The sequence below is a fragment of the Lithobates pipiens genome, unplaced genomic scaffold (genome assembly GCF_037356315.1).
Source record: "Lithobates pipiens isolate NorthernLeopardFrog02 unplaced genomic scaffold, aLitPip1_a1.2 Scaffold_19, whole genome shotgun sequence".
NCBI lineage: Eukaryota > Metazoa > Chordata > Amphibia > Anura > Ranidae > Lithobates > Lithobates pipiens.
In genome coordinates, this window is record NW_027507764.1 from 493,215,201 (window position 1) to 493,227,356 (window position 12,156).

Sequence of the window (12,156 nt, forward strand, 5' to 3'; positions counted from 1 at the left end):
TATTATTATTATGAATTACCCCCTTGGGGATTGTGACATTCAATTTATTCATGTTTATTCTATATATCATTATATACACCAACATATAAGTCCAACCCCACTTCTTTTTTGTTCTTGCATAAAATTTATGGATGGAGGCATGCTGATGTTGTTGCTCTAAGTTGAGACAGGTCACAGTTATTTCTACATTTATACTAGTTTTTGCTTTTTTAAACCGCCGTTTTTTTTTGTTGCAGATTTATATCTATGTTTTCAAAAACATCAACATGATCCAAGTATCAGCGCTGTTGCTATCTCTGCTGTCCCTCACAGTGCTGATTCTAACAAAAGAGCTGAATGAGAAGTATAAAAAACAGATCAAGTTTGTCATTCCTATCGACCTGATACTAGTAAGTGTCTTGTTTTACTTTTCCCTCTTAAACATAACACGTTTCAAGTGATCACTTTCTTATGTCACACCTGAAGTCAGCCAATAGAAAGAAAATAAAATATCTTTCTCTCCCAGATTGTTTCTGAAGATGTCAAACAAAAATTAAGCATGTCACACATCTGGTGTCTTCCAATTACACGATTTTGATGGTAGACTATTTTATCATTGTACTCCACTCTACTGTCTATACTTTCTGGAACCATAAAAACTATCATAAAAATGTATCAAAAAACTAAAAGACATTCAGGGGAATTTATAGTGTCTACTGCACTCTTGAGTTCCATTATGCCTCCGCACGACTAATGCCGGTGTGGGTGACAGTCATTTGCCTGTTGGAGACATGTCCAGGAATTTGGGGCAAGCACTGCTTGTGGAAACACCCAGAAACTGGAGTAAAGCTGACAACATCCATAATAACCAGTGACAGGTGGGGAGCGGTGGGGGTAGTGATGGCAAAAATGACTCTCTTCTACCCACCTACAGAGGCATTCTGCCTGTCTCTGAACTCTATGTTAGAGTAGGTCTTACCTTCACTTTTGTTATCAATGAACTGGAGATAATTCTTTTTGATGCCAATACATTAGTAACCAACTGGTAATTTTATCCAAGGGCAGCAAATGTGCAATAGTAGCAATCATGGGCTTTCTTGACAATATGTATGAAACCAAGGTCAGTGGTGTCAATACAGGGGCAGGAAATAGGCATTCTTGACAATACATGGGCAACAAAGAGGCTGCCCTGGAGGGACTTGAAGAACAGTGGGCAATTCTCACAATACATGGGCAACTAAAGGGTAATGGTGGTGGTGATGCATTGGCAACAAATACACAATCATGTACTGCATAGTTATATAGACAGTGTATTGACAGCCACTGGTAAATATTGACAATACACAGGCAAGAAACAAGCAGTCCTAGAATACATGGGTGGCAGTCCAAAAAATGATTAATCGTAAGAACTCATGGGCAACACATTGCTAATGGCAACATTACATGGACAAAACACAGATAATCTTGACAATTTGGCAACAACAAGGCTCTCATCACAAGTCATGTGGGACATACTTTCAGTTTTGTCTTTTTATCCTTGCTTCTGTTTTCATAAATCAGTTCCAATCAGCTAATGCCTGATTTACCTCTATTGAGTTATTCCTCAAGAAATATTTTGTGGTCATCATTTCTTAAAGCAACATCCTTTTCAAAATGTACGAGCAGTATTTTTATTTTTATAATTTTACATTCAATGTTCCTTAATTAATTGGTAGGCTTATGATTTTCTTTTACAGCACAGATATGTATTGCACCCCAGGCCATTGTATGAACCAATATTTTAGCAGTCCAATAAATAATTAGGCATCTAGACTAAAAGCTCAACCCTGTGAGCCTTAAAGAATAAATGATATTAGAACTAGAATAATTTAAATGAGTTGCATGTAGCACTTTAACACAATGACTCATCCTAATTTGCTAACAGTACCATTTTCTTTTTCTTTGCACAGATGTCTGTAACCACCCTTGCTTGTTATTTTGCAAATATGGAAGAGGATTACAGCATTGAAGTCATTGGATTTATTCCAAAAGGGTAATTCATTTTATAACTTTTAAGGCAATGTTTCTCAACTCCAGTCCTCAAGGCCCCCCAACAGGTCATGTTTTCAGGCTTTACATTATTTTGCACAAGTGATTTGATCAGTTTCACTACCTTAGTAATTACCACAGCCATTTCATCTGAGGCAAATCTTGAAAACATGACCTGTTGGGGCGCCTTGAGGACTGGAGTTGAGAAACACCGTATTAAGGTATTGACTGGAAATGCCATTATTATGCAGCACACAGCCAATATTTTTACCTAATTACCCCCCAAAATAATTGCAAAAATATTTTTTTTGCTACTGCAGTTCACTTTGAATGTTTGAAAATCAGATCATGGCTGTTATTATATAAAATCAGTGAAGCTGAATGTCATGGTTATGCAATAGAGTTTGTCTGCTTACCTGTTTTCCATGTGTTCATCTCTAGAGACCAGCCGACCCTCACCTGACTGCTTTTGTAATCCATCCTCTGGCATGACTCCACCCTAGCTCCTATCAGAGAACTCTATATTAACCTGTGCACTGCAGGCCAATCCTGCTGATCAACCATTGTGTATTTCTTTGTGTGTTAGCTTCCTGTTACCTGCCGTGTGCTCTGCTGTTGTTCCGTTACCGACTTTGGCGTGTCCTTGACTATCCCTGTTTGCCTGTGATCCTGACCTTTTGGCGTGTCCCTGACTATTCCTGTCTGCTTGTGGCCCCAACTTTGGCTTTGTCCCTCACCATCCCTATCCTCCTGTTGCCTACTGTGGGTGTGAGCTGGGGGACCCTGGGTGTCGCGACCTGGAGCCAGTTGCAGCCAAGACCATCCTCACCACTAGAGGCTCTGGTGAACACCTGCTGGCTCTTAGACTCCGCGCCCCAGGGAATCATACGCTCTAACCCCGGTAGGATCCATCTTGGTGTTCTGGTGGCCCTGCCTTCTTATCACCTTGACCCCCATCCCCAGCAGTCAGCCGTAGGGTCCACAACCTTGCGGTGCACTCCTGATCCCTACGGTGTGCATCTGTTACCTCGCCTCAAGGTGACCTGACAGTTTGATCAGCCATGGACCCAGCTGATGTGCCGCTATCCGCAGATGACCCATTGCAGGGCTTAGTTCGCAGACTTGAGACCCAAGAATTGCATCAGACCCAGGTGATGCGATTCCTTCAGGATTTGGCATCCCGTGTTGAACAGGTTCAGGCCTCATAAGGACCCCCGGTTCAACAATCTCAACCGCTATCTGCTGCTGCACCTATCACATCAGTCGCAGCCACACATTCATTACAACTACCAGCTCCGGCCCATTTCTCTGGGGACTCCAAGGCTTGCAGGGGGTTCCTTAGCCAGTGCACAATTCATTTTGAACTTCAGCCCCAAAACTTCCTGTCCGATCGGGCGAAAGTAGGATATATATTATATCCCTCCTGTCCGGCGAGGCGCTAGCTTGGGCTGCCCCTCTGTGGGAACTGAATGATCCAGTGGTTTCTAGCCTGTCTGATTTCTTGAAACTTTTTCGGAATATCTTCGAGGAACCGGGTCGTGTCTCCTCAGCGGCTAGCGCTCTTTTACGTCTCCGTCAAGAGTCCGCTTCTGTGGGACAGTATGCTCTTACAGCTGAATTGATTTGGAATAATGAGGCCCTAGTTGCAACCTTTTTACATGGCCTCTCTGATAGAGTGAAGGATGAATTAACAGGAAGATCCCTTCCTGCTGATCTGGATAGTGTGATCACCTTGTGGAACCAGATTGATATTCGCTTTTAGGAGAGGGCCCTGGAAAAAAGACGCCAGCACTCCCCGTTCTTTAGGCAGCCTGAGCCCCCAGTCCCTTCTCTTCGATCCAAGGAGCACCCCCTGGCTACTGAGGAACCTATGCAGTTGGGCCGGACAAAGTTATCTCCCGAAGAACGCGCTAGGCGCAGAACTCTGGGCCTATGCCTCTATTGTGGGGTCAAAGGTCATTTCCGTGACACTTGTTCTCTTCGTCCGGAAAAACGCTCAGGGCTAATACATCTGGAAGGTGGAGTATTAGACCCTGAAATATCACCTTCACCTTCTCGTCTTCTCCTTTCTGTGTTGCTTCATGTCGGTGCTTCCTCTCGTTCGGTCTCAGCACATCTAGATTCCGGAGCCGCTGCCAATTTCATGGATTGGGAAACTGCATCCTCCATGAGACTTACCCTTTTGCCCCTTACAACACCATTGGTGGTCTTGGCGATTAGTGGCACTGTTCTCCCAGGGGGCCCTATCCGCTTCCAGACTCTTCCTGTTAAGATGTCAGTAGGGACACTCCACCAGGAGTGGATATCCTTCCTTGTCTTACCTAAGGCTTCATCTCCTATCATATTAGGTCTTCCTTGGTTACGGCTCCATTCTCCACACGTTGACTGGTCTGCTGGACAGATCCTGGCTTGGGGTTCCTCCTGTTCCTCTTCCTGCCTACTCAAGGGTACCCTAAAAGAGTTTGGCTTTGTCCCTCACCATCCCTATCCTCCTGTTGCCTACTATGGGTGTGAGCTGGGGGACCCTGAGGGTTGCGACCTGGAGCCAGTTGCAGCCAAGTCCATCCTCACCACTAGAGGCTCTGGTGAACACCTGCTGGCTCTTAGACTCCGCGCCCCAGGGAATCTTACGCTCTAACCCCATCTTGGTGTTCTGGCGGCCCTGCCTTCCTATCACCTTGACCCCCGTCCGCAGCAGTCAGCCGTAGGGTCCACAACCTTGCGGTGCACTCCTGATCCCTAGGGTGTGCATCTGTCACCTTGCCTCAAGGTGACCTGACACTGAATCAGCAACTGACCCACCTTTACAAAGCAGATCTGGCATGAAAATGTAAGGTCCTCTACTGACAACATCCAAATGAACAAAGCTTCAAACGACTGTCAAAAATAAACTTAAAATATATATATATATATATATATATATATATATATAAATAAATAAAAATTCCTTACCTGGCTCTGGCCCTTTCCAATTGCTGAAGGTACCACCATGCCTTACCGCTTCCTCCCGGAAAAATCGGGCACTCAAAATTCTATAAGAATGATCTCAAGCACATACAGTATTTTTATATCCATTCAACACTAATTTCACTATTTGTATGTATGTTTTGTATTCAGACATTGTGACTTCAGCATCCTTGTGTGATTTTCTATAGATTTGTTTCACATTTATTGGCCCCTGCACATGACTACATTTTTTTTATTTTTTTTTATTTAGTTTATTCTGAACAAATATATAGGGCTTGGTTACGCAAAGGAAAATTCACTTTGCAAAGAATGCCCAATCACCTGCAAAAAAAGAAAAAAGGGTATTTTTCCTTGCACATGATTTGATGATGTAAGACAGCAGAGCTTTGCCTCATTTGGTAAGCCATGGGAACATTCCCTTGCAAAGTGAGCAGACTATTTGTTTTTAGTAAATCACCCCCATACTGTACATACTGTACACACAGTCAAGTGTGGCATGGCAAGGATAATCTACTAGGCCATAAATTTCTTTAATCACAATTTGTCAGGTTTCTTTTTGTTCTGTTGTTTCAGAATTCCTCTTCCTCAGGCCCCAACAATGGATGTTCTGCACCAGGTTGTGGTAGAAGCCTTCAGTGTTGCATTGGTTGGATACACAGTTTCCATATATCTTGCTTACAATTCAGCCAGAAGGTTCAAATACTCTGTTTCGGAAAATCAGGTAGTCAAAGTAATCTGATATTTCATCTTTGTCTTGGAAATTGCTTTCATTCATGAATTTTCATCTCACAAATGCCAATAACCTGTAATCTGATTTTAAGAATAACTACAGCTCAACCATTTCCAATATGACTCAATCTTTCTACAATATGGCTCATAAGAGCCACATATATGTATTAAATACCTTTCAAAAGGATACTGTTGTTCATATATTAAAAAATATGTCAAATATACTGTAAACAAGCATTTGGATTATCTGGAATATTTGTTATACTGATAATGTATATTGTTAATTATTTGACGATTTCCTGCAGTGAAGTATTATTTCTGTATGTTACAGGAGCTTTTTGCCCATGGACTCAGCAATATCATTCCATCTTTTGTCTTCTGTATACCAAATGCAGGAGCTCCAGCCCGGACATTTCTCCTATATAGCCATGGGGCACAGACACAGGTCAGCACTCATAGGATTTTCATTTAACATTTGCTGTCCCCTCAAAATAACTCAACACACGGCTATTAATGTCTAAACCGCTGTCAACAAAAGTGAGTACACCCTAAGTGAAAATGTCCAAATTTGGGACCAATTAGCCATTTTCCCTCCCTGGTGTCATGTGACTCATTAGTGTTACAAGATCTCAGGTGTGAATAGGGACCAGGTGTGTTAAATTTGGTGGTATCGCTCTCACTCTCACATACTGGCCACTGGAAGTTCAACATGGCACCTCATGGCAAAGAACTCTGAGGATCTGGAAAAAAAAGAATTGTTACTCTACATAAAGATGGCCTAGGCTATAAGAAGATTGCCAAGACCCTGAAACTGATTTGCAGCACGGTGGCCAAGACCATACAGTGGTTTAACAGGACAGGTTCCACTCAGAACAGGCCTCTCCATGGTCCACCAAAGAAGTCGAGTGCACGTGCTCAGTCTCATATCCAGAGGTTGTCTTTGGGAAATAGACGTATGCACTGCATCAAATTGGTCTGCATGGCTGTCGCCCCAGAAGGAAGCCTCTTCTAAAGATGATGCACAAGAAAGCCCAAAAACAGTTTGCTGAAGACAAGCAGATTAAGGACATGGATTACTGGAACCATGTCATGTGGTCTGATGAGACCAAGATAAACGTATTTGGTTCAGATGGTGTCAAGCGTGTGTGGCGGCAACCAGGTGAGGAGTACAAAGGCAAGTGTGTCTTGCCTACAGTCAAGTATGGTTGTGAGAGTGTCATAGTCTGAGGCTGCATGAGTGCTGCTAACACTGGGGAGCTACAGTTCATTGAGGGAACCATGAATGCCAACATGTACTGTGACATGCTGAAGTAGAGCATGATCCCCTCCCTTCAGAGACTGTGCCGTAGGGCAGTATTCCAACATAACGACCCCAAACACACCTCCAAGACAACCGCTGCCTTTCTAAAGAAGCTGAGGGTAAAGGTGATAGACTGGCCAAGCATGTCTCCAGACCTAAACCCTTTTGAGCATCTGTGGGGCATTCTCAAACGGAAGGTGGAGGAGCGCAAGGTCTGTAACATCCCCCAGATCGGGGATGTCGTCAAGGAGGAGTGGAAGAGGACTCCAGTGGCAACCTGTGAAGCTCTGGTGAACTCCATGCCCAAGAGGATTAAGGCAAGGCTGGAAAATGACGGCCACACAAAATATTGACACTTTGGGCCCAATTTGGACATTTTCACATAGGGATAATTTTTGTTGCCAGCACTTTGAGGGGACAGCAAATGTACACTGTTATACCAGCGGCACACTCAATACTTTACATTGTACAGTGTAATTTCTTCAGTGTTGTCACATGAAAAGATATAATAAAATATTTACAAAAATTTTAGGGGTGTACTCACTTTTATGAGATCCTGTGTATATATATATATATTTTCCCCCTAACATTACAGTAAACTAGTTTGATTATGACACCTGCAAATATATTTATAAAACACACTTTAGTTAATTAATGTCTTGAACTATTTTTGATTTGAGCTTGTGAACCTGTTTTATATGTGTAGTTAAATAGAGATTCTACATACCAAATAATCATTAGGGCCCATTCATACCTATGCATGCGTGCTTTTAGTGTCGATTAATGTGTGTCTGCCATCACCAGTATGATATTATTTACTATTAGGCTCTTCACTTCTTTTACTTTTTTTAATAAAAAAATAAGACAACAGTAAACTTAGCCCAATTTTTTTTATATTGTGAAAGATAATGGTACACCGAGTAAATTGATACCCAACATGTCATGCTTCAAAATTGCTCCCGCTCGTGGAATGGCGTCAAACTTTTAGCCTCAAAAATCTCCATAAGCGACATTTAAAAAATTCTACAGGTTGCATTTTTTGCGTTACAGAGGAGGTCTAGGGCTAGAATTATTGCTCTCGCTCTACCGATCGCGGCGATACCTCACATGTGTGGTTTGACCCCCGTTTTCATATGCGGGCGCTACTCATGTATGCGCTCGCTTCTGTGCGCAATCTCGTCGTGACGGGGTGTTTTTAAAAACCTTTTTTTTTATTATTTATTTTAATTGATTTTATTTATTTTTACACTGTTTTAAAAAAAAAAAGGGATCACTTTTATTCCTATTACAAGGAATGTAAACATCCCTTGTAATAGAAAAAAGCATGACAGGTCCTCTTAAATATGAGATCTGGGGTCAAAAAGTCCTCAGATCTCATATTTGGACTAAAATGCAACAAAAAGAAAATATGACATTTAAAAACAATATACCTTTAAGAGGTATGGGCGAAAGTGACGTTTTGACGTCGCTTCCGCCCTCCTATGGCATAGAGACAAGTGGGGGCCATCTTATCCTCACTCGTCTCCATACCCAGCTAGCGAAAGGACCCGATCGCCTCCGCTGCTACCGACGGCTCCAGTAAGCGGCGGAAGGTGCGGGAGGGCGGCGGGAGGGGGGTGGCAACTCTCCCGCCACCGATAGCGGTGATCTCGCGGCGAATCCGCTGCGGAGACCACCGTTATCGTACCGGCGCCTGAAGAGATGGATATCTCGGTTGTGGCAGTAGCTGCTGCCGTTACCGAGATATCCCTCTTCAAAAATAAGACGTACATCGTCGTGCGCTGGTCAGTAAGTGGTTAACCGTTCTTTACATGTTTCACTTGTGTAGCGCTTACCTTCTAACGATTTGTTGTTTCTCGGGTCTCGGGTTTTCTCAGTTGGGTGGGGAATATTTATTGCAGATGTATATGTAGTAGTCCGGTAACAAAAGAGATATGAATATTGGTAACGACACAGCAAATAGCTAAACAATAGCAAGAAATATACTGCAATGGGTCAACAGCAGCAAGAGCTATGTTGCAAAACACTGATATAATGGGCAACCCCTCCTAAACCCTATACTCAGGCAATAATAACTAAGGAGAGTAAGACCACCATAATAGTTCAGCCGTGTGTAATATACCCTCCCTCTTCTGCTGGCCAGCTCATTGGGTCCCAACGGTTATATCGGAGCACTAAAGATAATGTCTCCTCAAATACTAATAAAAGCACCGGCTTTGTAATACTTTGTAATACTTGCAGGCAACACTGTTCCTCTTCATGTAGTGGGATTTGGGCAGTGACCTCTCACCTATTCATATGTTTACTGTAAGCAGCACAATCGGTCAATGTCCACATTATCTTTCCCCTTTATCAGACAATGGGCTTTGTCAGCATCTGTGGCACTCTCTGGTGTTCCAGGATATCTGTTACTGCACCTCTATCCCTCTCAATTGTGGTGGTGAGTGGTCTGCTGGCAGCCTGAAGCACACTCAGTCCCTCCAAACATTCTTCACAATCCTCCTCAGCCTAGGAAAAACAACCTTCTCCTTTTACTCTCTGCTCAGAGCTCTAGTTACTCTAGGACAGTGATGGCGAACCTATGGCACGCGTGCCACAGCTGGCACGTCAAGCCCTCCCTGTCGGCACGCCAGGGAAATCCCCCAGCCAGTCAGTCACTTGCACTGACGTTGCAGGCAGGGAGGAGCCGGCTCTCTTCCTTGCTTCATTGCTAGTGACATCGGCAGGGGAGTGGACAGCCAGTCATCTTATTCCTTGTGTGTCATTTAAGTGTAAAATTCTTCTTTCTCCACCATCCAGACTCTGTTCAGCAGCTTATTGCCTCCCCCGGACCCCTACACTTCTGGTAAGGCATTCAGGGATTCCTTTTTGCAGGTACCCTATGTCAGCTCCCCCTGCTCCAGGACGACTTTGGTTCAGTCTGTCCTAGTGCAGCCTGTGAAAAAGAGAAGGGGGAGGGGCGGTGCTGGGAGCTGATTTTCCATGGGGAGAGGTGCAATGGCTGCTAGCTGGCATCCAGGGATATCGAGGAATGGCCGGATGTCGGGGATTCCTTCAATGCTGTCTGGGGAGAGCTGGACGATGAGGCAATAGAAAGGTAAGGAGGAGGGTGGATCCTCCGATTTACATTGTACTGTGTGGGGGCATGTTAGTAGTGCAGGAAGCATGTGTCATGTACAGTAGGTGAGTGTAATGGTCATGTAGGTGAGTGCATGTGTCATGTAGGTGAGTGCATGTGTCATGTAGGTGAGTTCATGTGTCATGTAGGTGAGTGCATGTGTCATGTAGGTGAGTGCATGTGTCATGTAGGTGAGTGCATGTGTCATGTAGGTGAGTTCATGTGTCATGTAGGTGAGTGCATGTGTCATGTAGGTGAGTGCATGTGTCATGTAGGTGAGTGCATGTGTCATGTAGGTGAGTGCATGTGTCATGTAGGTGAGTTCATGTGTCATGTAGGTGAGTGCATGTGTCATGTAGGTGAGTTCATGTGTCATGTAGGTGAGTGCATGTGTCATGTAGGTGAGTGCATGTGTCATGTAGGTGAGTGCATGTGTCATGTAGGTGAGTGCATGTGTCATGTAGGTGAGTGCATGTGTCATGTAGGTGAGTGTAATGGTCATGTAGGTGAGTGCATGTGTCATGTAGGTGAGTGTAATGGTCATGTAGGTGAGTGCATGTGTCATTTAGGTGAGTGTAATGGTCATGTAGGTGAGTGCATGTGTCATGTAGGTGAGTGCATGTGTCATGTAGGTGAGTGCATGTGTCATTTAGGTGAGTGTAATGGTCATGTAGGTGAGTGCATGTGTCAGGTAGTGCATGTGTCATGTAGGTGAATGCAATGGTCAGGTAGGTCAGTGTATGTTGCACAGTGCATTCTGCATTCTTTTTGGTCCCTTAGGGCTCATTCAAAGCTGGCAGGTTTAATTCTGTGTTGGCACTTTGAAAGAAATAAGTTGGTTTTGCGTCGCGGTTTGGGCACTCGGGATCAAAAAGGTTCGCCATCACTGCTCTAGGATCTGTAGTTTCCTTTTTCTCAGTCCATAAAGCAACTCAATCTGTTTGGAACTAATTGTTCTCTTCACCCTTTCAGCTGCAGACTGGGGCTATACCCGTATATTCAGATATGTCACTGGAGTTTAATAATTACATTATTATAAATTTTCATTATTTCATGACCTTACATGTACATTTTGTTTGACCTCTAGGTTGCCTGTTTGGTGTCATGCTTCCTTGTCCTCCTGGTCATTTATTTCTTAGTACCCTTATTATACTGGATACCAATGGTAAGCAAAAATATTGTTTAAATTGTAGCTCTCCTTTATGTGATCTATACAAATTGCAAGGATTTTTAGAAAACTTTGTTAGAGTCACACTTTTTCATCCACATAAGTAGAAAAAAAAAACTCAGCTCACGCCGAAGGCTCCCACCCATCTGCCTGCTCTGTCGCCTGACATTTCTTAAATAGTTAAGGGGTGGGGCCATCCAGCAACATCACTGGGTGGCACCACCCCCTTGTGACACCATTGGTTGTTATAAATCTTTTAGGAGAGTAACATAACAGGATATGTTTGTAACCCAATTTTTTTTTAATAGGATATTTTTATTAAACAAATCTGGATAACAAAGAGCATATGAACAAGCATTTGACATTGTGCACGACATCATGCACAGTTACAAGAATTAACTCTAGCTAGCGGGGTTACCCCTAAACGTACATTATACAAGAAAAATCATCCGTTGTTAGGGGGGAAGCCCAAATTTTACCAATTGTTTGTTTTTGGTTTTTTTGTGGGGAGAGTCTGACCCTCTATTAAGTTTTCATTGCTTTCTGGGTTCTTGTTTGGGGGATTTGTTCTACCAGAAGTCCATTCTACACTTCTTTAAATATATTGTAGACCAAAAAATGAATTGAAAATGTATTGCTACATATGTCCCCATTGGGAATATTCATCTTCTATATTTGTCTTGGTGACCATTATCAGGGAGGGAAAATCCAGAATTTTGGCATCAGGATAGGAATAGAGGGGAACGGTTCCATTGGGAACATTGGAATTCCTTAGCCTTAGAGAGAATTCCTCTAATTTCCTGTCTTGTTTACAGGGCATAAAATGAAGGCAAATCTCTCCATTTGAACATGAATGGCAAGGGTTTA

At 43.2% G+C, this 12,156-nt stretch overlaps 1 protein-coding gene across 3 annotated transcripts in view; it reads left to right on the plus strand.

Annotated features, from left to right (window-relative positions):
• The window catches only part of SLC26A7 (solute carrier family 26 member 7), a 129,789-nt gene that overhangs the window by 51,701 nt on the left and 65,932 nt on the right, over positions 1-12,156 (plus strand). For 2 of the 3 annotated variants that reach the window (XM_077493012.1, XM_077493014.1), the window contains exons 5-9: positions 237-389; positions 1,929-2,011; positions 5,548-5,695; positions 6,035-6,148; positions 11,209-11,286. In XM_077493012.1, the coding sequence (XP_077349138.1) occupies positions 237-389; positions 1,929-2,011; positions 5,548-5,695; positions 6,035-6,148; positions 11,209-11,286 (576 nt within the window). The remainder of the gene's footprint in view (positions 1-236; positions 390-1,928; positions 2,012-5,547; positions 5,696-6,034; positions 6,149-11,208; positions 11,287-12,156) is intronic. The other variant, XM_077493013.1, reaches the window with a different exon arrangement.